This window comes from Mirounga angustirostris, unplaced genomic scaffold, assembly GCF_029215605.1.
Source record: "Mirounga angustirostris isolate CCGP_5_RB_7025 unplaced genomic scaffold, mMirAng1.0.hap1 SCAF_7, whole genome shotgun sequence".
Classification (NCBI taxonomy): Eukaryota; Metazoa; Chordata; class Mammalia; order Carnivora; family Phocidae; genus Mirounga; species Mirounga angustirostris.
The window spans coordinates 27,056,795-27,082,259 of NW_026991715.1; the positions used below are offsets into that span (position 1 = coordinate 27,056,795).

At 49.0% G+C, this 25,465-nt stretch overlaps 1 protein-coding gene across 13 annotated transcripts in view; it reads left to right on the plus strand.

Moving 5' to 3' along the window:
- Window positions 1-25,465, plus strand: part of LOC123854150 (uncharacterized) — a 54,956-nt gene that overhangs the window by 16,531 nt on the left and 12,960 nt on the right. For 3 of the 13 annotated variants that reach the window (XR_010413006.1, XR_010413007.1, XR_010413003.1), the window contains exon 3: window positions 14,718-14,905. The exons of 5 other annotated variants lie outside the window; for them this stretch is intronic. Coding sequence is in view for 4 of the 8 variants with exons in the window: in XM_064595888.1 (XP_064451958.1) it covers window positions 8,375-8,485 (111 nt within the window). In the remaining 4 variants the exon portion in view is untranslated. Of the gene's footprint in view, window positions 1-8,374; window positions 8,486-14,717; window positions 14,906-25,465 lie in introns of all 13 variants that reach the window. 5 more of the 13 variants (XR_010413004.1, XM_064595888.1, XM_064595889.1 and 2 more) reach the window with 2 other exon arrangements.

Genomic DNA, 25,465 nt, shown 5'->3' on the forward strand with positions numbered 1-25,465 from the left:
ATTGGGCTATAATTCTCATACCACACAGTTTGTCCACTTAAAATGTATGATTGAATGGCTTTTGATATATTCACAGAGTTGCATGTCCATCACCAGAGTTAATTTTAGAACATTTTCCTTACTCCAAAAGAAACTCTGCACCCCTGGATGGTCACCCACCTCTTCTACTCTGCCTGTTTCCCCCAGCACTCCACAATGGCTCATCTACTGTAGATTTCCTATACTGGGCATTATGGAGATAGCGCCACACCCCCTGTGGTCTTCTGTGTCTGGCTTTTTCCACTTTGCATGATGTTTTCAAGGTTCGTCCATATCACAGCACATGTCAGTACTCCATTCCTTTTCTTTTTTTTTTTTTTTTTTTAAGATTTTATTTATTTGACAGAGAGAGACACAGCGAGAGAGGGAACACAAGCAGGGGGGAGTGGGAGAGGGAGAAGCAGGCTTCCCGCTGAGCAGGGAGCCCGATGCGGGGCTCGATCCCAGGACCCTGGGATCAGGACCTGAGCCGAAGGCAGACGCTTAACGACTGAGCCACCCAGGCGCCCATCCGTTCCTTTTCTTTGCGAAATAATATTCCACTGTATTGTTAACTTTTGTTTATTCATTCATCATTTGATGGACGTTTGGGGTTGTTTCCAGTTTGGGCTTTTGTGAACAATGTGAATATTTTGGAGTGCAGGTTTCTGTGCAGGCCGTGATTGTGTTTTTTAACTCTGTAAGATGTAATGAGCAAGTCCAGTTTCTAAGCATTTGAGAGAGGAATAGAACCACGCTGAATTTGTTTGAGATTTAAAGGGACAGTTGCTTTGTGTAGACGTAGATTTGCACTCAAAGAGATTAACTATATGAGACAAGGTTAAAACCAAAAGGTATTTAGATCTAATTCTTCTCACTTGAGTTTTCTAAGTTCTATGTTTTGCTATTCTTTGTTTAAAAAAAAAAAAAAGGACAGGAAAGAAATATGTGTTGGTCCTGAGGTCTCACTTGAAATAACGTGGAATTCATTTGGGTGGGAGGTGGCACAAGGACTTTTTTCCGGGTACATTTGGCAGCTGGGAGGTTGAGGTGGAGGCAGGGGCCAGAGAGAGGAACAAGGGGGGAGGAGAATGTGGGGTGTTGTGGGCCACCCATCCGCCTCATGGCCACGGGGCACTGACGGGTCAAACTTGGTGTGGCTCTTGCTTGTTCTCTGGGTGACGTGCTTCACGGCTGAGTACCTGTGGGTCTAGTTTCACTCTGCTTCTGACTCACAGAGCTCTGGTGTTGGGCTGTTGGTTTTTAGTAAAAGCAGGTGTTAGGAAGATTATGTTGAAGGACAAATCAAGCCCTTAAGGGACTCTGATAGATGCAGTACTAAAAACATTTCCGGTGTGTTTGTTGTTGTGTGTGTCTATGTGTTTGTTTTTAATACCACTTAACAGTTTTCAGTTTAACTGTGTTTTCCTTCCTGAAATCTTGAAGTGAGGCTAGTCCTTGTGATTTATTCTATGCATTTTTTTTAGGGAGTCCCTCCCCTTCTTACGTCTGGGTTGGAGTTAGAGACCTTTTATTTTTCTTTTCACACTGACCAAGCATGCAGAAATAGGAGTGATTCGAGTTTGCCTCCAATTTAACTTACTTCTTTATCTTTATTTTCCTTCCCTTGGGACATGAGGGAGTATGGGGGTGGGGCGTTTTAACTGAATTCTGACTTTAGGTGAGTCAGCAGGAATTTTTATGTATTATTTAATGCCTGATGGGAGACACATCATAAGAGAAGAAACAGGCACCCTTCTGATTTGAGAATCAAAACTTCTGTTTACGTGCAATCTCGATGCCACCAAGTGCCCAGTTGTGAGCGCCCAGGAAAGCCCAAGCCAGGGAAGGCTTTGTGAGGTGGCCCCAGAGCCTTAGTAAATGGGAGAGAGAAGGTGGGTGGTAGTTGCAGGCACACAGGCATGAAGGGAACAGGAGCATCAGGAGGAGTCCAGGGGGGTCATGATTAGGTAGGTTGGGTTGACAGGATTTGTATGGTGGTTGGATTTGATTATCAAGCCAAGTGCTTTGGCTTTAATACCATAAAGATTAGGAAGTAAAGGGGCACCTGGCCAGCCCAGTTGGTAGAGCTTGCAACTCTTCATCTCAGGGCTGTGAGTTTGAGTCCCACGTTGGGTGTAGAGATGACTTAAAAAATAAAATCTTTAAAAAAAAAAAAAAAGAATAGGAAGTAAAGACTTTTGAACAGGAACACAAGCTTACTGTTTAAAGCAGAGACTGTTATTTCCATTTTACACCTGAGAAAACCAGTGCTTTTCAAATATTTTCTTTTCAAATAATTCTCCAAGACCCCGTGGCCAGTGGAGGTTGGATCCCGCCGACCCCAGAGTACATATAGGTGTGCCCTGGCCTGAGTCTGGGGATCACCAGGGCTTCAGCCAGCTCCACCCTGCGTGGCCCTGTGAGTCTGTAGTGACTGCATCTGTTTGTCAGCGGGCCTCCCTCGGCGGAACCGGTTCAGGGCAGAAGGGGGACTTTGAGTAAGTCACTTCCCAGCCTCTCCGAAGCCCTGGGAAAGCAGGGGGGCAGGCACCCTGCCAGGCCTCCCCCCTGGGCGCAGCAACAGTCCAGGCAGTTCCCAGAGCTGCAGAGACCTGCGGGGCGTGTTTGGGAGCTGTAGGTCCCGGGGCAAGTCTCTCCTCCCCAGTGGGAGCTGCAGGGCTGAGGCGGTCCGGGCAGGCTGAGGGCACAGCTGCAGCCGCATTGCACGTTGCCTTTCTCAAGGCCCTGATGCTCCAGTGCTCTCGGTTTGTACCGAAGTTTCCCAGCCGTTCCTTCGCTCGCGCCTCCAGAGAGTATTCGGCAAATAGTTAAGCACCTGAAATGCACCGGCTGAGCTCGTGGCAATGAACAGGACAACCCAAGGCCGTGGAGCCCCCTTGCTTGACCCTTCTGGTCTCACTTGTAGACTTCGGCTAGGCATAGCATTCCGGCCCAAAGGGAGGGAGGAAGGAAAGAAAACGACTTGTTGAGGGTCTCTCCCTTCTTGGCGGTCTCTGATTCTATGGACAGATTCCACAGAACATTCTTTTTTTTTTTTTTAAAGATTTTGTTTATTTATCTGACAGATAGAGAGACAGTGAGAGAGGGAACACAAGCAGGGGGAGCGGGAGAGGGAGAAGCAGGCTTCCCGCGGAGCAGGAAGCCCGATGTGGGGCTCGATCCCAGGACCCTGGGATCATGACCTGAGCAGAAGGCAGATGCTTAATGACTGAGCCACCCAGGCGACCCTCCACAGAACATTCTTAAAGGGATTAGGAATATCCCTTAAATCATGTCCAGGCGTTTGTGATTTATATTTGTATTATGCAACCCCCGTCCTACCCCGCGCCTTTTTATTTGTTTTCAAAACACTTTTACTTCTGTCCTTGATCTTTATAAAGTAACTCTGTATGTCACGGTGGACATGGTACTGAGACCCAGGACTGCAGGCCTTTACTAACCATGGACTGCAGGCATGTTCCCTAATTTCCCTGTTCCTCCACAGTTTCCTTGTCTGAAAGTGGGTATGAAAACTGTACTTACCTCTAAGGGCACTCTGAGGATAAATGTGACAATGTTTCTAGCACAGGGCCCAGCTCAGAGTAAAACCTCAGTGAATGGTGGTTACAATGATGATTATATGTAATTATTCCCATTTAACAGGAAGGAAAGCCTTAGACCAGGGAAGTTAAGTGACTTGCTTAAGGTCATGTGGAGAGTTAGAGGCAAAACTGGAAATAGGCGCCAGGGCTCATGGTGTCCCTGGCTAGTGCTCTCTCTCTCCCTGGGATTCGTTTGGTCTCAGGAGAAAATGTTAGTACACATGGACAGTTCTGTCTGAGCCTAATCGTCTGGTAGCTGGTTCTGGCTTTTGTAGGGGATTGCAGGACAGGGCTTCCTCAGCACACAGCACTCTTGATCCTGGGTATTAGGAGCCCCTCAGGGAGGGACACCTGTGGGACTAGCGGACAGGGAGCCTCCCTCTGTTTTCTGAGAAGCGAAGGGGCCTTGAAGGCAGTGGGCTTCCAGTGCTCCCCTGTTTCTCCCTTGCCTGGTGTGGCCAGATCCTACGGGATCCCCCTGAGGCTTCACAGAGACCCAGCCTGGTCTGGAGTGGGCACTGGGACGGGCATGCAGGTAGCAGGTTGGTACTCTAGAATTCTCTCTCCCTGAGCAGAGCTGGGCCCTTACTACTGTGGGAGGACTCTTACTTAGGCTTAGGCCTAGGAACTGGGTAAGGGTGGAGTCTCTTTAAAACCCTTTGGAAAAAGAAACCTGACTTTTGCCGTATGGGGCAGGGGTGGCAGATGCCCTTTGCAGCTGCCCCGGTCCCCCTGTCACCAGAGGACTGTTCCCAGTGGTCTTAGGTACACAGTGGTGGCCCCTGCTCCTGGTGAAGGAGAGTTAAGGACTGCCCAGATGGGTTTTCCCAGGAAATGGATAGCCCTCCGAATTTCGTTCCAGGTGGTCTAGCACAGTGGAGAAGTCCACAGGCAGGCAGGCATGGATTTGAATCCCAGCTCTGCTTCTCTGTGTGTGGGGGTGGGTGGGCGGGTGGGGCATGCTTGGAAAGTCATGCAACCTCTTCGGCTCTCAGTTTCTACATTTGTAAAATGGGAATGAGAATACCTACCTCACACACATGCAGTATGAAATAAATAAAGTAACCTATGCACATGCTTGGCCTGTGGGGGCTCTCATTCTTGTCATTATTACTAAACCCATCACTGGGCCCCACTGGTATGCGGGTGGAAACAGCTTCCACGTGTGGCTCAGCCTCCTGGAGCCGGCGCCTCTGCCATGTCTTGGGCGCCTCAAGCGAGCCGAGGTGCTCAAACCTCTCTGTGCTCGATGGTTATTTGCAGCCGTTTCTGTTATCCTGCGGGTCATTCACTTTCTGCTGATGTGTAATGCCATGTCATCGTTCGCCGTTTCTTTTCTGTTTAGTTTGGAGTTTTTGAAAGGAAAAAAGTAGTTATATAGTTAAAACGTATTGAGGGTTTACTCTAATAAAGTTTTACTGATATGATCTTCTTTAACTCATGTAACAAGCAAATGAAGAAACAGAGGTTAAATGACGGGCAAGGCTGCGCTGTTTTCAGGCAGCAGACCCCAGCTTCACAGGCCGATCCCAGAGTCCACACAGGGACCCCGCCTCACCTCCCTAAACAGGGGAGCTCAGGTGCTCTGGCCTGTTCCCCAGCCCCTCTCTGGACATCTGCCCTACCTTAGAAACTTCTCTGGGGACGCCGCAAATCCTCCTTTGGTAGCCGTTTCGGGGTCTTTAGGGACAGTGGCTTCTTCCTCATTCCCTTGGCAGTGTCCCTTTCAGGCCATCCGTCCATCCTCAAGAGTCGGTAGGGCCTCACTTGGGCAGTGTGCCCAGCGCGTGGGGTGGACAGGCAGACAGCAAAGTTGACGTTCCAGTGCATGTGGACGGTGGGCCTTCTGCCACTGTGACTGTGGGATGTGGCATCCAGGGCCAATGTAGCCAGACAGCCTCCCCGCCTGCCCCCCAGCTCGGCTGCCAGGCCGCGGCAGACTCCTTCCTCACGGGTCTGTGTCTGCTCGGCTCTGGGTGCAGAGAAGTGGCCCGGGGGCCACCTGGATCGCTGGAGGAGCTGAGTGGCTATAGCTGGCCTGGCCTGCAGTCCCTGGGGTGACTGGGGTGTTGGGTAAGGGTGGATCTGCTCCAACCACAGCGGCCACTGAGCGGCTGTTGAGGGACCTTGAGGCCTGAGAACAAACATAGCCCCTGGAGGTGCCTTCATACAATGAGCATTTATTGAGCACCCACTGTGCGCCTCAGGAAACCGTGTGAAAGAGCCTCAGAGGTGTGAGTTGGTCTGGAGCTGCCGCCAGCCCAGCGGGCAGGGCCGCCGGTGGCCACCAGGGAGCTCCACTGCTCTCAGAAGGATCCGCAGCTGACCGAGGGGCCAGGTTGGCTGAGTTGCTGTTTATCTGAGCAGCTTCCATGACAACCAGGAGATAAATACCTGAGGTCAAGAAAAGCCTGGAGCAAGATTAGGTGTCTGGGTAGGGTGGGGCCTGTACTGTGATTTGGAGACCCTGAAGTGACCAGAATGTTCCAGGTGGCCTCTTCAACATGCCTAATTAGGTTTTTAGTTAATTAATTAATTAATGCCCCACCCACTTCCAGAGAAGATTCAAAGTGGCTCATTCAGCAGGTGCCTTCGAGGGAAGAAGGTGTCCAAAGTTTGCTCTCAGTGAAACGTTGGGGTTTAGGCCCTAAGTGGGTCGTTTCCCAGCTTCCAGTCTAGCTCCATACTCGCAGGTCTGGCTCCCTGAGAAGCACAGCCTTTGCAGCTTCTGTAATCACCTCCAGGTCCCTTTGCAACAAATGGCTCAGACACCTTCCTGCCTTGAGGCAAATCATGTGACTTAAGAGAAGCAAATCTGACCTCAATTACCAGGTGCAAGTATCAGTCACTGGGAGTAACCAGGAGGCCAGCGTCCCTGGTTGTTCAGCCTCTGGCGTTAGATATTAAGAGTGCACTGTTGAGGGTGTGATAAAGGCTGTCTCTAACAGTTTATGATTTCCAGTAAACCCGAGCGCTTCAAGGAAGGGCCGGGGGCAGGTGAGAGACTCCGGCCTGGCCCTCCGCTGAGCTGGCAGAGCTGTTCCTGCAGGAATGGGAGGGGCAGGGGCAAGGCTACAGCTTCTCCTGGCTCGCCCTGCTCCACCGCAGAGCCCGAGAGAGCAGAGCCCAAGCGTGCGCCGCGGGGCCGGTTTCTGCACCCAGCCGGGCAGCTCTGTGCATTCTCCCGCGCCTCTAGGGGGGAAGGAAGACGTCTGTCAGCAGCCGCGGTGCCTGCTTCCTGCCGGGTGCCGGGCCAGCTGCGGAGCCGTGGACGCAGTCCTCTGTCCGTCTGCGTAGTGGGCCCCTGGGGGAGCGTTTCCAGCACGTGGGAGCTGCCGACGCTGGGCTGAGATTCCTCAGCATCTGGCCATGAGGAAGCTGGAGGCAGACAGCATATCCCGCGTGGGCCTAGGAAGGGACCTGAGGTCCCCCTCCCACCTTCCAGTGCCACGAGGGAGGCCCCTGAGTTTCTCTGGAGCGTCTAATCCAACAGCAGGGATAGAGGGCGTACAGCAAATTAAATCAGAATACAGTAACTGTAGCTCGCATTCATTTAACAAACATTTAATGAACACTTGGCTGTGTGGGATCCACTGTGCTAGATGCTGGGCATAAAACCATGAACAGCCATCCCCGCTCAAATGGAGCTGACAGTCTAGTGGGTGAAGACTGGAAATAATTAAACACATAAATAAAATGTTCACAGTGGCAATAAGTGGTGTGTAGCAAATTAAAATGCACTAATGTGTAATCAAGTGACCAAGTGGCTACTTCAGATAGGGTGGTCGTGGCATTTTAGAGAATACCTGAAAAAGAAGAGAGAGAGGACAGAGGAGGTGAGCAGTCATAAGGTTACCTGTCCTGATTGCTGTTGGGGCAGGAGAGCCAGGGTGACAGCAGGAGACAAGGATGTTCTAGAATACATAGCCGAGTTGACTCGATGCTTTGGGACTTGTAACATTTCTTATTTTCTGAATTCTTGCCCTACGCATCGGGCAGTGTCCCTGCGTGCCAGGCGATCTCCTAGACGTGGTGAGAGCAAGATGGACATGTCAGCGTCCCAAGAGAGTGGGGAGGAGCTGTGGGTGAGGGAACCAAGGAGGGGCTTCCCAATCCCTGTGGGCCTGGAGGGAAGAAGACACCGCATGTGAGGCTCCCTGGAGGAGGTGACCCCTCCCTGAGGGGTCCTGGGGGATGAGGATAGCCAGGCAGAGAGAGCTCGTCTGCTCCAGGCAGAGGGGGTGACCTTTTCGAAGGGGCTTCCCAATCCCTGTGGACCTGGAGGGAAGAAGACACCGCATGTGAGGCTCCCTGGAGGAGGTGACCCCTCCCCGAGGGGTCCTGGGGGATGAGGATAGCCAGGCAGAGAGAGCTCGTCTGCTCCAGGCAGAGGGGGTGACCTTTTCGAAGGGGCTTCCCAATCCCTGTGGACCTGGAGGGAGGAAGACAGCACATGTGAGGCTCCCTGGAGGAGGTGACCCCTCCCCGAGGGGTCCTGGGATCTGAGGTTAGCCAGGCAGAGAGAGCTCGTCCGCTCCAGGCAGAGGGAGTAACCTGTTTGAAGGCCCAGAAGGGAGGGTAAGCAGCTGTGAGGAGAATGCCCCAGAGCCTCTACCACACCTTTGAAAGCAGCTTGTGAAGTGAAGACAGGTTCCGAGGGCACCAAGTGAGCGGCAGCGGGCAAAGGCTTGAGGAAAGGGCGGCTGAGGTTCACGAGCTCAGACCACTCTCCGGGCCTCCCTTCCCTCCAGAAGCCATCCCATGGGAGGACCAGCTCCCTCTGTAGCCATTCACCAAATCAGAACAGAGGAGTCACCTGAAGAGCCACCCAGATGGGAGCAGGCAAGTATGTGCACATCCAGGTGAGCACATTGGACTGCTGGGGCCTTTGGAGGGAAGGGAGCACTGGGAGAAAATCTGTTCATCTAAAAGTAGGAATGAAGTTTTGAGCTGAGGGCAGGAAGGCCTTTGCGAGTCTTATTAGGCTTTCTGGCGAGTCTCGCTAGACTGTAAAATTGCAAAGACTGTTATCGTATCCCAATAAATGCAAATATGATCATAAAGTAGATAATGCTGTGTTTATTCTAGCCTGATAGGGAACATTGGGCTTTCTCTCCTCCTTTCCCCCTTTCTCCCCTGCTTTTGTTTCCTTCTCTCATTTCTAGCCCCCAGAGCCCCTGGGAATCTTTTTTACACACTCATTACTCCCTCAAAACCCTCCAACATAGATAACCACACTTGATTCTTGGGAACTCATCTCAACCTGTTGAAAACCAGGAAGTAAACAGTAAGTAAAAAAAGGTAGCCAGAAAGAGAATGAGAGGGCGAGAGAGACCAAAGTCCAAAATTAATCAGTATTTATTGAGGATTTGTGGACTTACTATGTTCAAGCACTGTGCTAAGCTCATCACATTCTCTGTTTCATTTAATGTTCCCCAAACCTCTTCCATTTGCCCCATCAGATCTGCTCTCCTCTCTCTCCCCCTGCTCTGTGCCCTGGGAAGCTGCCCTGTCTGCAGTGCATCACCGTGTACCTTGTCTCTGGCTTTGGGCTTTGACTGATGGGGACCACCGGCAGAAAATCAGTGGATACAGGAAAATTAGGTCAAGAATTTATTCCCCTGGGTCCACATCAGGCCATTACAGTCCAGCTGCATCCTCCACGGGAGCCCACAGCTCCTGCCTGGCACGCATCCTGATGGCTGCCTCCTCTGGGCTCCGTTACCGCTTCCCTCCCTTCACCCCCTTAGGCTGGAGGTAGTAACAGCTCCCCACTGTTGCTAACACTAAAATGCCCCTCTACCCCTTGTTGGTTTCCTTAAACCCTTCCAGTGTGAGTAGGCCCTCTGTTTCCTATAGGATCCTGACAGTAGGATAGGCTTTATGAGGTAAGCGCTGTATTCACCCCATTGTAAGACAAGGAACGTGAGGCTCAGAGAAGTTTAATAATTTGTCCAAGGGCATACAGGGTAAAGGGTAGAACTAAGACTCAAATCCAGGTGTTCCTGAAACTATATTCCTGATGTGACTAAGCATGTGTCTGTTTAGTCATTACATCCCCATTGCTTCCCAGGCACTGGAGACCGTCTCCCCAGACTCCACTAAATATCTCTTTGCTCTTTTATTTTTTTTCCTGATCCACAACCATTTAAAAAGAACAGACATTCGAAGTGGGTGCTAAAGGCAGGCTTTCTAGTAAATAATGAGAAGGACCTGGTGACCATCTGCAATCGAGAAAGGCCTAGTAACGATTAAAAATAGGCCTAAGAACTTAAGAAGGCTTCAGACTCCACCCTGGCCTCGTCTTCTGTGTGTTCTGAGGGATGGCGGCATTGACATTTACGAGGCTCTGGAGCCGGAAGTAAAGTTCCGAATTTGCCAAAAGAGTGAACTTGGGGTTGCCTAATTCTCCCTGACACTGGTTTTAATTTTAGTGGTCAGTTTTCATGCTTAGTTTGTAACACCCCTAGGATAGGGCAGAGGTTCTTTTTAGTTCTGAAACTGCTGATTCAGTTTGCATGAGGATATTACTTTTTAAGGAACTTTCAAAAACACCTAAAATTTAATTGTAGCCATAGTTTAGTTAGAGAATCCCTGGGTGAAGAATTTTCTCCACTTCTTAGCATTTACAGAGTCTGACATCACTCGGGTTGGAAGGAGACTCTGGGGAGAAGGGCCAGGAGCCATTCAGTAGGTGGCAGGGCCTTTACCCTGGGTCTCTGTCCACGGGCAGCTATATGGGGGTTATGAGGACATCACATCCTGGCTGTCCCCGTCGATGGCTTGTCTAGCCAGTCCTTCAAGATCATAGCTGGACGAAACCATAAGAGGGCTGCTTTACGTTTATTTGATTATTAGTAAGGTCGACCCTTTAAAAATCTTTTACATTTGTATTTATTTTGGTAATTCTGTTCACATGTATGCTAGAACTTGCTAGTTGCTTTCCAATATGCATTCTCCCCTTCTTTCGTAGTAACAAACCGAGTTTTTAGCTGAGCCCTTTGCCAGCCAACTAAAAGATGATGTGTCCCGGGCTTCCTTGCGGCCAGGTATGGCCATGTTACTGAGTTCTGGCCAGTGAGATGTAAGTGAAAATATCTTCTGGGACTTCCAAGAAGTCGCCTGAAAAGGAGAGGGGTACCCTTCTATTCATTCTCCCTTTCTCCAGCCCACTTTCTTAAATGAGGGCACAATGACTAGAACTCAAGCAACCAACGTGGACTGTGAGAACTGTGCCCTAGGGATGGGGCAGAATGAGCTAGAAGAAGCGTATGTCCCTAATGACTCCTGGAGCCACCATACCAGCCCTGGACTGACACCTCTGGATTTCTTTTCTTTTCTTTCTTTCTTTCTTTTTTTGTTAATGTGAGAGAGAAATACACTTCCATCTTGTTTAAGCCAGTGTTGTCTGTTATATATAACTGAACTAAATTCTAACTAACACAAAATGCTCTGTTTTTCTTCTGGAGCATGTTTTTTTCATTACTGATCTGTATTCTTTACATAGGAAGGATATTTTCTCTGTAAATGTAGTGATTATTCTCCCCATTTTTGCTTGCCTTTTGATTTTGTGTATGAGTTTTGTTTTTAAAGCATAGTTTTTTTAATGCTAAAATCTCTAGAGTTTTAAAATGCTATTGCTCTCATATTTGAAGTCTTTCTCCATTCAGATCAGATAAATATCCACCCATGTTTTTCTAGAATTTTTTTTTCAATGATTCACTGTTTATACTTAACATTTCATCCATTGGTGAGTGCTTTTGGTCAGTTTTGAATCTCTTGTAGGTCGTGAGTTTCTAGCCCCAAGTACTCTCCTGAGCTATAGGACAGGAACCAGTGTTACCTCTCGTGTCCACCATCTGTCCTGGCCTGAGCCTCCTGAAGGCCAACACACTCAGCACACACACTCCCTCCTGTGCTTTCTCCCACTCTGGGCTGCTTCTGGGACTTCGGTCTTCACCATCCTATGTTCAGCTCTATTCCAGCTCATCTCAAATTCTTGTTTACCGAGACCAGGCCATTGGTAGATTTCCTAACTATCCCACTTTTTAAAATTATTTTTTTCTCTGGAAAGGCCATATGAAGAATTTTTATATCTTTTTCTAAGTAGATGTGGAGCTTTTTAAATTAAAATTTTTTTTCTGATAAGAGAAATGAAACATGTGCATCATCTAGAAAATCAGAAAATATGGAAAAGCCCCCAAACAAAATAAAAATAAAAGCCAGAAACTCTCTATTACTGCTGCTTTATAAAAACACAAAACATAGCCTTGTATGATGACAGATGGTAGCTACACTTGTGGTGAGCCTAGCACAACACAGAGTTATTGAATTACTGTGTTGTATCCCTGAAACTAATGTAATACTCTTTGTCGACTCTACTCCAGTTAAAAATAATGCATCGAGTAAAAAGTGAAATTCCTACCACCTCAAGAAGTAACTTCCATCAACAGTTGGAAGTATCTCTCTCTTTCCAGGCTTATTTATACAAACAAATGTAAAAGATACATATGTGCGCAGTCTTGTTCATGAAAATTCCATCATGCTGTATACTTACTTGTTCAGCAGCTGGCTTTTTAAAAATAGCAATATACTGTGTACCTCTTTCTCAGATAGGACAGAGAGACCTACTGCCTACATTCCAAAGGCTCCATGGGATTATTTCACTACATGGACGCACCATTATTTCCTCTCCTCTCCTGTGATGAACTTGGAGTTTTCCAATGTCGTGTAACTAACTGTATGTGAGGCCGCTATAAACATCCTCATCCTTATACTTTTACGCATTTGTGCCACTGTTCCTATCGGATTTCTAAAATTGAGACTGTTGAGTAAGAGGGTACCTACATAGTAAATGACACAGGCCGCCAAAACCTTGTACCAATAAACACAGTATCCATTGAAATGGCTCTTTCACCACCACACTTCCGCCCCTCTTGTTGGCTCCTCACCCTGCTGCTGGATTACTATTGTGAAATTCCGATCTGCTCCCACCCTCCGCTGTTGAAGAAGCCCCGATGGCCCCTCACTGCCTACAAGACAGAGGCCAGACGCTGAGCATTCATCCAGGGACCTCCTCAGTCAGTTTGGGTCCTCCGGGAGGCACATGCCCAGATGGAATTTGGGGTGCAGGAGACTCATGGGGGTGCCACCTGTGAAAGATAAAGGGAAGGGGACAGGGGGAGGCAGGCAGACTGCAGTAGAGGTCTAAGTCCTGAGACGCGGGGAGGAAGGTCCTCCAACCGGGATGCAGCGTGGAGAATGTCTCCGCCAGCCCAGGGGGAAGCTCCGGCACAAAGATTGCCCACGAGAGGAATCACACTCTGAGTAGAAATAGGCCCTAGCATCATCTGCCACTGGCTGGGGGTTTCCCAGGAGAAAAGGTGGCCTTGACCTGAATGGTTTGGCAGATCCTGAAGTTGCAAGCTGTCTCTCTGGGCAGCAGCTTCTCTGAGTGGCATTTGTCTGCGCCTGTCATGAACCACAGCCTGCCTTTTCTTTCCTGCTCCCACACCCCATGCTCTGGCACCACCGGCCTGACTACCTGCCATACCCCACATGGCCAACTGTCTGTAACCCCCCAACCCCCACCCCAAACCTGACCTTTGCTCACCCAGTTCTTTCTGCCTGGTATGCCACTCCTCCCCAGTCATTCCAGTCTAAATCCTAATGTGTTTTCAAAGCCCAACTTAAATGTCACCCCTCTGGTCACCTTCCCTGGTCCCACCATGCAGAATTAATTGTTCCTTGCACCTGTGGTGCTATTTGTAGGTTAATATGTACCAGACTTGGAGTATTCTTAGCTACTCTTTTCTCAGAATCTTGTCCCCTCAAACCTCAAAACATAGCACAGCAAATGTTGACTGAGGTATTTGCCTGCCCCTCTCACGGCACCTCAAGGCTGTGGACCTCCACCTCCTGGAAGGGTTGGAAGCACACAGTCAGTCGTCCATAAATGTTGAATTTACTGGCCTCATATGGGCAGGGCAAGGTGGGCAGAGGGTCTTGGTGAGAAGGTGGGGTGTTTACTGTCGTTGGGCATCACCTAGCTTGGTACCAAATCAGAGTTTCAAAACTAGAGCACATCTTCCTCCATGATTTGGAAAGACCCCAAATTTTTTAAGTCATCATTTTATTGCCTCTGGTCAACAGATGGGAACTTTTGGGGGGCTTCCCTCTTTCAACCACATTTTTAGGAGTTGGGATTTTGCATTTCTTCATCACTCATTCTCCTTATCAGTGTAAGAAGAACCATTATAAGACCTGGGATGAAATCTCCAGGTCAGATGAATAATCATTTTTTGATTGGGTGTTTGTGGAGTGGAGGGAGCTGGGAGGGATGGAAAGATTTTTTCCTCTTCTTCTTTCCCACATCCACCATTTAAACAACTCCTCTGGGAGGGGACTTGTGGGAAATGGCTGAGGGTCTCTGGAGCGGGCATAGTTGGGCCAACATCAGAGCTTGGTGAGGATGAGGGTGGGTGGAGAGAACAGAGGAAGAAATCCTGGCCCAGACTCTCTACCGCCCTTTAGATGTCCTTTGGCCGCTGTCCCTCAGCTGCAGGAGGCTGGGGCTGGGGTGGCCAGACCCTCCATTCTCCCCTCAAGGGACACCTAGGGTTTTCTTATCAAAGTGAGGGCCATGTGCCTCTGCCTTCTCCAGTACCGCACTCAGTGCAAGTACCAGTGAGGAGATCCTAGGCTGAGGCCTTGGCTGTTGGCGCTGATTTGGCAGTGGTTAGGAATTCTTAGAGCTTTATAGTGTTAGGAAGCCCGCTGTAAGCCCAAGGTTCTTATCTCTGGGTTCACAGGCTTATCTTCAGGGGTTGTTGGACCCACCCTCTCTCCTCAAATGGTATCAAATTATACATTTGGTGGAGGCAGAGTTCTCATCAAATTCTTTTTTTTTTACCAGTAAAGTCCATGATCCAAACCACTTCTTTAATCCAAAGAAGATTAGTCTTTCTAATTAAGAAAAAAAAAAAAAAAAGGATGCTTCCCTACGAGAGGCAGATTCTAGTTGGATGGTGGGCACTGAGTAATGGAGACATCAGGGTGATTCTAGAAATCTTCATACTGTGATTGTCCCCCCAGGAGCTTTGCATCCCCTTCATAATCAGAATATGTGGTTTGGGGACCGTATGGATTCAGCTGGCATGGATCCGAGCTGAACCCCTGAGAGTTGACCCGAGTAGTCTGATGCCCACCTCCAAGGAGGACGACCCAGAGACAGCAGACCCTGCGGGTGTGTGGAGGGGGGAAAGAGAGCTGTGTTGACCCCGGTAAGTATGGAATATCCGTGAGAAGAGACTGTTCCTAGGCTTTTTAAATGAATTCCAGCATCGTCGTTCTTACACCCCTACAAACCTGAGTTCTGGGCAGATTCTGGTCTCTGGGGTGACAGTTTCAATGTTCCCAGAAACTGTCAGGAGTGTTTGGGGCACAGCAGCAGACCATGAAGGAAAAGGAAGCCAGAAAAGGGCGAAAGTGCATGAAAAGAGACTTCGCAAAGTAGAACAAAATATTGAACTGGGTTAAGAAAGCACAGAACTTTAACGTGACAGCCTCTCTGGTTTTGACAGCCCCTCTCCTCGATTTTTTAAGTCCTGGCCACAGTTACAAACAGAGGGCCCTATCTGTTGAGACTTCCCGAGGGTTACGTAAACAGTTTGGATGGTTCTATATTTTTTTTAAACAACAAGTTTCTGAAAACACTGAAAAAACTCCCACTTGTTTAACAGTCTGATGTCTGAGCCAGCCCTGGGAGTCCCTGGGATACCTTACAGAATCACTTCCTCCTGACTGTAGTGGGGGCAGGGCCCCGGCTAAGTCAGAAAGTTCAGTGAGAGACCAGAGGAACAAGAGCTGGGTCTTCAGATTGTTCCTTGTAAGGACAGCTGTGACTTGTCACCAGCGGAGAGTGGGGACGCAGGATGCAGCAGACATGGGGCTTCTGGGGACATGGTCCTTGCAGGAGGGAAAGTATGCTCCAGGCATGCCCTGCCCACTTGACATCTGGTATGAGGGCGGAAGCACGGTTCCTGGGCCCCTAAGTCAGGGTGGGATTCTTCTCTTGCTTGTCACGGTCTTAGCAGCCTCAGTGGCTCTTCTCCTCCCCCACTCAGATTTCAACTGTACCTCAAGTTTGCCATTAGAAATGTATTTTCAGGGTGCCTGGGTGGCTCAGTTGGTTAAGCGACTGCCTTCGGCTCAGGTCATGATCCTGGAGTCCCGGGATCGAGTCCCGCATCGGGCTCCCTGCTCAGCGGGGAGTCTGCTTCTCCCTCTGACCCTCCCCCCTCTCATGTGCTCTCTGTCTCTCTCATTCTCTCTGTCTCAAATAAATAAATAAAATCTTTAAAAAAAATAAAAAAAAAAAGAAATGTATTTTCAGTTAAGTATTCTCCTTCCCCAGGTGTTATTTTAGAAATGCAGTTAGCTGAAGATGCATAACTCATCAATGCAAATTAACTTTATCAAATTGATGCATTCTATTTATTTATTTTTTTTAATTGATGCATTCTATTTAAAGAGGGCCTGGACCAGTGGTTCTAAGCCTTACTGAAGCCACGCACCCCTTCCAGAATCAGAGGAAATAGATGGACAAACATCCAGAATTTTACACACTATGTGTGGATTTCAATGACCCTTTTATTGACCCTACCCTCGACCTCTGAGTTCTGTGAGAAATGGTAAATGAGAAGAGGTGGTGGGGAAAGGTGGGGAACAGGCTCAAACAAGGAACCCGGGCGCTGCTAGAGATCACTTGTGGTTTTCCCCAAAGCTAGTAATGTGAGCATGTTAGAAATGAATGTCTGTCACCCAGCTGTGGTCACTGCCCGCCCTAGAGAGGAGGTGTGCTTCCGTCAGCTCATGATGTTGGGGACTTGTACGCCATGTCTCTGAGCTCCCCAGGCCATGTGCAGTATATCTCCATTAAACTGGATGGGGAGAAAGATGCCCCAGGAACCCTAGAGCTGGCTTTCTGCTGGAGGAGACAGAAGGAGGCTTGTGTCCATCTGTCGGGTTGGGGTCCTCTTGGCAAGGGGACAGGGGCCACCAGCCTTCTACTACCACCCCCAGCAGAAGAAGTGAGGGGCTTGATCCCTCCAGACTACATATTAGAACCCTGAGTCTGAGATCTGTTTTATTTTCTTTGGGGAAGTCAATTTTACAAGTCAGCTTGTGATTCCCTGGGTATTGTTCTGTTCAAACTGGGGGAAACATGGGGAAAGTTTTTGGATCCAGACTTCATTCGAAAGCATCACAGGGGATTTTGGAAGTGATACAGCATAGTGATCATTTGTCGTCCCGTGCTTGTTATGTGAAGCTCCTTCTGCCCGTGGTGACTCAGGGAGGGGAGAATTTCCCCTTCTTGAGCCAGCTGGACGAGTGTCAACACTTGTGTCTCTGCAGGCTCTGGCACAGAGGAGGAGGAGCAGGGCCTGGGTTAGGGGGAGCCCGCAGGGTTTGGGGGGCTGAGCCCAGTCGAACACACATGAAAATAGGGGGTCCTTCTCTTGAGTCAGTCAGTCAGGGGCTCCCTGCCCCCGCCCAGAGCCATCCTCAGCCCCTGGCACAGCACCCTGTCCAAACTGGACACCGGCTGGTGTGTGCTGAACTGATCAGAGACTCACCTATCACCTCCATCCCGTCCCAGAACTAAGCCCAGGCTTTGCACGTCACACTCAAGCAGGCACACCCTCATGAGCAGAGCCAGTGTTTTTCCCCACACTCACGGTCAGGCTTTCTCCATTTCTTGTGTTTTTTCTAGTATTAGTAATTTTTGTCATTATTTCTGTGTCCACTGGATTTCTTAATATTAAAACAAAGATTTCTTAAATAGTATCCAAAAAAAAACCCACTAGTCATAGATGAACACATAGATAAACTGACCTTTCATGAACTTCCCTTCATCAAAAGTTACCACTGAAAGAGTGAAAAGGCAAATCACAGGCCGATATTTTCAGTAATGTCCCTGATGGGGGCCTTCTATTTAGAATGCACAAAGAACTCCTGCAGGTCAATAAGAAAAAAGACAAAATAGGCAAACATCTTTTTTTAAGATGTATTTATTTGAGAGAGAGAGAGAGGGGGAGAGAAAGTGCCCGCAAGAGCAGGGGAGGGGCAGAGGGAGAGAACCTCGAGCAGACTCCAGCTGATCTCACCACCCATGAGATCATGACCTGAGCCGAAACCAAGATTCAGTCACTCAACCAACTGAGCCACCCAGGCGTCCCCAAAATAGGCAAAAGTCTTGATCAGCAACATCTTAAAAGTGGATATCTATATAGCCAGTAAGCAAATTAAAACTTACAAGATATACACTCACCCAAAGGACTAAGACTCAAAAGATTGATAATACCAAATACTGCCAAACCCTCATGCGCTCCTGGCAGAAGTGCCAGTTGGTATAATCACCTTGGAAAAATGTTTAGCAGTACCAACCAAAGCTAAGATTATACCCATTTCATAGGCCATGAATTCCATTCTGGTATATGCTCAAGAGGAGTGACTGCATATGTCCACCCATGTTTGTAGTATTTTTATTCACAGAAGTCCCAAACTGGAAACAGCCCAAATGTCCACTCGTAATAGAATGGATAAATAAATTGCGTCATATCCGTGCTGTGGATGGAATACACCATGAAAATTATACGATTCTGTGCTCCTGGAGGATGGGACCACACCTCTCACCTGGGAATCCCCAGGGCCTGGCACAGCCTCTGCCCCATACGCAGGCCCTCAGCTGATGTTGGTGGACGGTGAGCGAAGGGAGGCCCTTACTGCTGAAGGTGCCTTCGGAGCAACGTGGGTGTCCGCGTTAGCGTGGAGTCCGTCTGGGAGGCAGCGAGCAAACGCTCACAGCTCCACTGAACAACGAAGCAGAACCTGTGTGCTGTGAAGAGGAGCAGAAATGAAGCCTTGTCACCAGATGGGGAGGGGAGAGGGGGAGAGGCTGTGTTTCTGGGAAGAGACACTCACAGGTGCACAGGGGACTAGGAGGGCTTCCCGAAAGGGATAGTATGGTGCTGAGAGGACAACAGGCAGAAGAGGCCTGAGAAGGGCAGCCCAGGCTCAGGGAGCCACATAACCAGGTGGTTCCTGAGCCTTATAGCGCGGCCGAATTGCCTGGAGGCCTTCTGAAAACACAGATGGCTGGGCCCCACCCCAGAGGTTCTGACTGAGCAGGTGTGGGGTAGGGCCTGAGAGTTTGCATTTCTAACAAGTCCCCGGTGATGTTGATGCTCCTGGTCTAGAAGGCCCACTTTGAGAACCACTGGCTTAAGCCAAAGCCCGCTAGTTCACCCAGTTGCATCTCACAGCCGCGGTGTGAGGTAAGCCAACCACAAGATGAGAGGGGGGGTGTGGACCGGTGAAGTGGACCGTGACCTGGAGGCTGTCTGAGGAATTTAGACATAATTCTACAGACTTAATTTAAGGCCCCATGGATGGACATGAGTAATGGCTGTTCTCTGGGATGTCCCTACCCCATGATCTTGGTACCCTCAGCCTGAAGCTTAAAGCTATACAGATATGCAGGTGATAAATGCGTACTGCTTTTGGCCTTGTAGAGATAAGCTCGGCACGAACCACATCTACGGAGGGAGATTCCATTTACACTGGTGGGCAAACAAGGATTTTAAAAAGGCATCATTTTATTTTCAATTTTTTCTAAATGTAATTTTTAAAATTTAATTCCAGGATAGTTAACATACAGTATTATATCAGTTTCAGGTGTACAATATAGCGATTCAACAATTCCAACAAGTGCGCTCCTTAACCCCGTCACCTATCTCACCCATCCCCCCACCCACTTCCCCTCTGGTCACCATCAGTTTGTTCTCTAAGTTTTTTGTTGTTGTTAAAGATTTTATTTATTTATTTATTTGACAGAGAGAGACACAGCGAGAGAGGGAACACAAGCAGGGGGAGTGGGAGAAGCAGGCCTCCCGCTGAGCAGGGAGCCGGATGCAGGGCTTGATCTCAGGACCCTGGGATCATGACCTGAGCCGAAGGCAGACGCTTAACCAACTGAGCCACCCAGGCGCCCATGTTTCTCTCTCTCTTTTCGTTTTTCCTTTGCTCATTCGTTTTGTTTCTTAAATTCCACATATGAGTGAAATCATATGGTAACTGTCTGTCTCTGGTCTATTTCACTTAGCATTATACTCTCTAGCTCCATCCATGATGCTGCAAATGGCAGATTTCATTCTTTTTTTATGGCTGAATAATATTCCATGGTGTGTGTGTGTATATATGTATATATATATACCACATCTTCTTTATCCATTCATCTTTCCATGGACACTTGGGCAGCTTCTAAAATTCAGCTATTGTCAATAATGCTGCTATAAACATAGGGGTGCATGTATTCCTTCGAATTAGTGTTTTGGTATTTTTGGGGTAAATACTCGCTAGTGCGATTACTGGATCATAGGATAATTCTATTTTTAACTTTTGGAAGAACCACAGTGGCTGCACCCGGTTGCATTCCCACCAACACCACAGGATGGTTCCCCTTTCTCCACATCCTCACCAACACTTGTTTCTTGTGTTGTTGATTTTAGTCATTCTGACAGGTGTGAGATGGTATCTCATTGTAGTTTTGATTTGCATTTCCCTGATGATGAGTGATGTTAAGCATCTTTTCAGGTGTCTCTTGGCCATCTGGATGTAAAAAGGTGTCACTTTAAATGTGCAAAATCAAGATTATATGTAGCCGTGCAGTACATGCATGCTGGGGGGATGGCAGGTGGAAAAAGAAACTGCTCATCTGACCATTCAGGCAAATGCAGCAGTTTTACTCTCAATATTAAGAGATAATTGCTCTAGATTTTTCTTTCTCGTGGCCCTCAGCCCTCCCAGGTTCCCAGGGACAAAGGTGTTAACATCGCACACTCAGTCCATTTCTATCACCAGAGAGACACGTGGATCCTGGAGGTTTCTCCCAAAAGGTCTCTCTTTGGCTAAAGACCGGAGAGATAGTCACTTGGGTGGGGCTTGGGGAGGGGGTCGACTCTGAGTGCCTCAGGTGAAGAGTCCCTGCCCCTCCCCAGGATTGTCCTGGTCAGGACACCAGACGAGCAAGACAGGCCCTTCCCTGGATGACCCAGGTACAGAAAGCAGATGCCATCTGTCGTCCTGGGTACTGGCTTCCAATAAGCTACGCTGAGTACCAACTCTCTGCCAAGAAATCTCCTGGGTGTGGTAGAGACAGAGATGAATCAGCCATAGACCTGCCCTCCAGAAACACACAATTTAATAGCAGGGAGGGAGACCGAGGCCATTCCTGGTCATTAAAAACCCTTCTTCCCAGGGGCGCCTGGGTGGCCCAGTCAGTTAAACATTTGCCTTCAGCTCAGGTCATGATCTTGGGATCTTGGGATTGAGCCCCATGTCCAGCTCCCTGCTCAGCGGGGACTCTGCTTCTCCCTCTCCCTCTGCCCCTCCCCCCCCATGTGTGCTCACACTCTCTCTCTCAAATAAATAAATAAAATCTTTAAAAACCCTCCTTCCTGGTCTCTTGTTCCCTCCCTTCACATCCCTGGACTAGGTCTAGCTGCCTTCTCACCCTCACTCCCCAGCGTTGGAAGCTGGGGGCTGTCACAATTCAGCAGGATCCTGGGGTCACAGAGATGAGTAAATCAAGATGCTTTTGGTTTGGTGGGAAGCCCTTCCTGCCCCATACCTGGGGATAGGGCAGTTCTGAGCAGGTGCCCTCCAGCCACTCCCCGTGATGCTTGGGCCATGACCATCAACTCTGGGCTGGGGAAACCCAAGTCCCCTTGCTGGCTGGGCTCCACATTGACAAAGGGAGCCCAGGGACCTCTGCCTTTGCATCAATCTGCCCCAGACCAGTCCAATCTCAGGTCTCTGGGGATTACAGCTGCTGCATATAGGATTATCCACAGGAAGATGAAATGGGGCTCAGGTGACTCTCAGTGCCCTGCTGACTTCCTGAGGACGTCCTTTTTCTTGAACTCCTACCTCCCTTTTCCCTCAGGGACAGGGAAACTGGCTTGCTCCTCCTCACCCTACGCCCCCTCTGCCAATGCCATTTGCAAGAGAATCACCTACAAGAGAGCAGGGACCCAGAAATGGGAAGCAGATTTAGATCTTGCTCTGTGACTCCCTTGGTCTGTGACTAGGGCAAAGCACCTAACCTTTCTGAACCTCAGCTTCCTTGATAAATCTGTAGAATGGTGATAATGACCTTGCTTACTTCATAGTATTGTTCAGAGGCACAGAGGATACAGAAGCAAAATTCTTGTCCTTAAACTGCCTTGAAGCCTAACAAGGGAGGTGGACAAGCACACACACTGTATGATCTGTACCAGCCAGGAGGCTTGTTTGGGGTGCAAATAGTGAGCAGAGTGGAGGCAAACGAGTTCTATCTAATAATGGGAATCTGTAGAGCTGCCATGGGGTTGGGAGCATGGAAGCAACTTTCCAGGGCTTTGGACTGGTGCTTGTTGAACACCAGACACTATCTATGTTAAATATTTTACCCATGGGGCACCTGGGTGGCTCAGATGGTTAAGCGTCTGCCTTCGGCTCAGGTCATGATCCCAGGGTCCGGGGATCGAGTCCCGCATCGGGCTCCCTGCTAGGCGGGGAGCCTGCTTCTCTCCCTCTGCCTCTGCCTCTCTCTCTCTCTCTCTGACTTTCATGAATAAATAAATTTAAAAAAATTTTTTTTAAATAAATAAATAAAAATAAATATTTTACCCATGTTTTCTTTAGTCCTCACAACGAGCCTATGAGATAGGTTTAATCATCCTCATTTTATAGATAAGCAAACTGAGGGTCAGAAAGGATCATGCACTGCCTTGGCATAGTATTAATTGAGCATCTACTACATGTTAAGTGTTGCAAATATAACAGTACACAGAACAGACCCAAGTTCCCTGCTTCTGGAGCTTGCATTCCATAGGTGAATTCACTTGCCCAAAATGGGACTGGAATGTGCCAGAGCTGGGACTCAAACCCAGGTCTGGTGGCCTCCTGGGCTTGTGCTTTTCCCACCTCACCCCAGAACTCCCTGCTCCCCAGGACACTCCTCTCATGTGGGGCACAGACTGCCCCTGCCAGCCCTTCTGGGGAATTCGGGGATTCTGGAGCAAGGCTGGGTCAGAGAGAGGAGAGGAGTTGCTATTTCTGTAGAACCCTCTGTGTCCCCAACCCTCCCTGGCAGCCCTGCCCCCCAAAAGGCTGAATGCCTGACCACTTGGATATTTTCCCCAGGAAGGGATGGAAAGGGGGAGCTTCCCCAGGGAGATTTCAAGGGAAGATGGAGGTGCTCTTTATGCTCCTGTCAGAGGGAGACGCCCTCTTCCTGGCTCAGGTGGGGAATCCCTTTGGATTTCACTGGGTTTAAGAGAGGGGCCTATTGTTTTCCTATTGTTTAGGTCCTCAAGGGAGGAAAACTCAGGACCAGGGTATATCTAAGGATAAAATCAGCCTCTGGCATCCGAGTGAACTCCGGCTCCTTGGTACAAGGCTCAGCTCTGCTCTTCCTCTGTCCTCAGCTTCAGACTGCTTCTTGATGCCATGAGACCCGAGGCACTCCCACTGGGCAGCGACGGTTTCCTCGACCCCAAGAAAACAATCAGGGATTTGCAAACCTACCCCACTAAGAAGAAAAGATGCAGGATTGTTTATTATTGCATTTACTCCTAGTGGCAGTCCCTTGGAAACAATCTAAATGGCCAATGTTTGGGGTTTACATAAAGTATGGTAAAAGTATGCATTCAGTAGAATACTGTGGGTCATTAAAATCATCACGTGGACGAAAATTAAACGGCATCAGAAGAGTGCTTATGATAGGTTCAGTCAAAATTCATGACTAAAACAGTGTACACAGAACAGAATGGACAACCCAATCTCGTTTTTTTCAAGATATATTTATTTGAGAGAGTGAGAGAAAGAGAGAGAGAGCGAGAGCGTGCATGTGAGTGTGGGGAGGGGTAGAGGGAGAGAAGCAGACTCCGCACTGAGGGCAGAGCCCCACTCGACTCCAACCCCCCTGACGCTGGATCTTGACCCCGAGATCATGACCTGAGCTGAAATCAAGAGTCGACGCTCAACTGACTGAGCCACCCAGGCGCCCCAACCCGATCTCATTTTTAAAAACTCTGTGTATATATGCATAGAAAAATGTCTACAAGGATGCATACCAAGTGTGAGCAGTAGTCGCCTCTGGGTAGTAGAATTGTAAATGATTTTTTTTTCCTCCTCTTTTCAATATTTTCCAATTCCTTCAGTGAAAATGCATGTTTCTTGTAATCACGGAGAGAGAATCCCACGGTATATATTAAAGAGAGAAGAGGAAGAGAATGTGTCCTTTTGGCACTGTACTTAGATGACCGCAGGCCCCGGCCAGCTCTGGGAGACTTGGAAGCCCGAGAGTGATGGGGCAGGGGCCGGCGTGTGGAGAACTAGCCCGGGCACCGGCTCCCAGACAGCCCACCTGACCCCACAGCCTGGCCGAAGGAGGCCCCTCCCACACTTTTCTCCCCCTCCCACCCCATCTCCTCGTCTTCGCTTCCTTTGTCGGCATCTGTCTCTTGGCGATCACCTCCTCCACGAGGCAGGCTCCATTGCCTATCCTGTTCCCTCTGACTTCCCATCGGGAGAAGGGGCCCGAGTGAGATCTTGGTCTGCAAGCAGCAGAGGACATACTCAGCTGCCCCAGGCTCTGGGCATTGATCCTAAAGCGACAGGAGCCAGTGAGAAAATGGGAACTCCTTCATGGAAGTCTAGAAATGGGCAGATAGCTGGCTCACGGGGCCAGACGCTGGCTGAAGCTCAGCAACCTGCAGACCCAGGTCCGGCTTGGTAACCACGGCTGCCACTGACGCGGGCTGTGGAGATGTCAGCTTGGTGCGCCACGTTTTATACAGGAGGGAAGTGCAGGTAGAAGCAGTTAATCTGATCATCCCTTCCCGCTTCGCTCCCAGGGCTCACTCTGCCGCCAGGCTGATGCCTTCAGCTCTTCTCTTTTGAACCTGTTGCAGTCAGGTTGTCATCCCAACCCTTCCACTGAATCTGCCCTTGACCAAGATCACCCGGGACTCTAAGATGCCAAATTCGGTGATTAATTCTGTGTTCTCACACGACTTGACCTATCACAGTGGATTGCTCCATCCTCCTTGAAACCCTTTCTCCTGGTTTCCCTCCTGTTGTACTTGCTACTCCTTCTCAGTCTCCTTTACTGTCTCTCAGTCCTTAGGCAGTTTCCCTATTGACAGTCACCCCCTTGGTGACCTCATCCCTTGTCATTGCTTTAAAGAGCTACATGCTGAGCACTTGCAAATCTTCATGTCTAGCCTGGACCTCTCCCCTGAACTCATATATCCACCTGCCTACAGGCCTCTCCAGCTGAGTGTCTAAAAGGCATCTCCTACTTAACATGTCCAAAAGTAAGTTCCTTATCTTCCCCCCAAACATGCTCCATCAGCATGGAGATAATGCAAGCCAGATAGTGGCAATTCTAGTCTCCTATTGGCTCAAGCCAAAAATCTCAGAGTCCTGTTTGAATTATTTATTTCAAATCCACTTCTATCAGTGAATCCGGTTGGCTCTACTTTCTAGAATCTGACCATATATTAATACCTCTGTGCTGCCTCACTAGTCCAAGCCACTGTCATCTCTTGCCAGAATTTCTGCAGTAGCCTCCTAACTGGTTCTACCTGTGCTCCCCAATTTATTCTCAACAAAGCGTCTGAGTGATACTGTTTTTTTTTAAGAGGTGGGGGAGGGGCAGAGGGAGAGGGAGAGAGAGAATCTTAAACAGGCTCCATGCCCAGCGTGGAACCTGACACAGGGATGGATCTCAC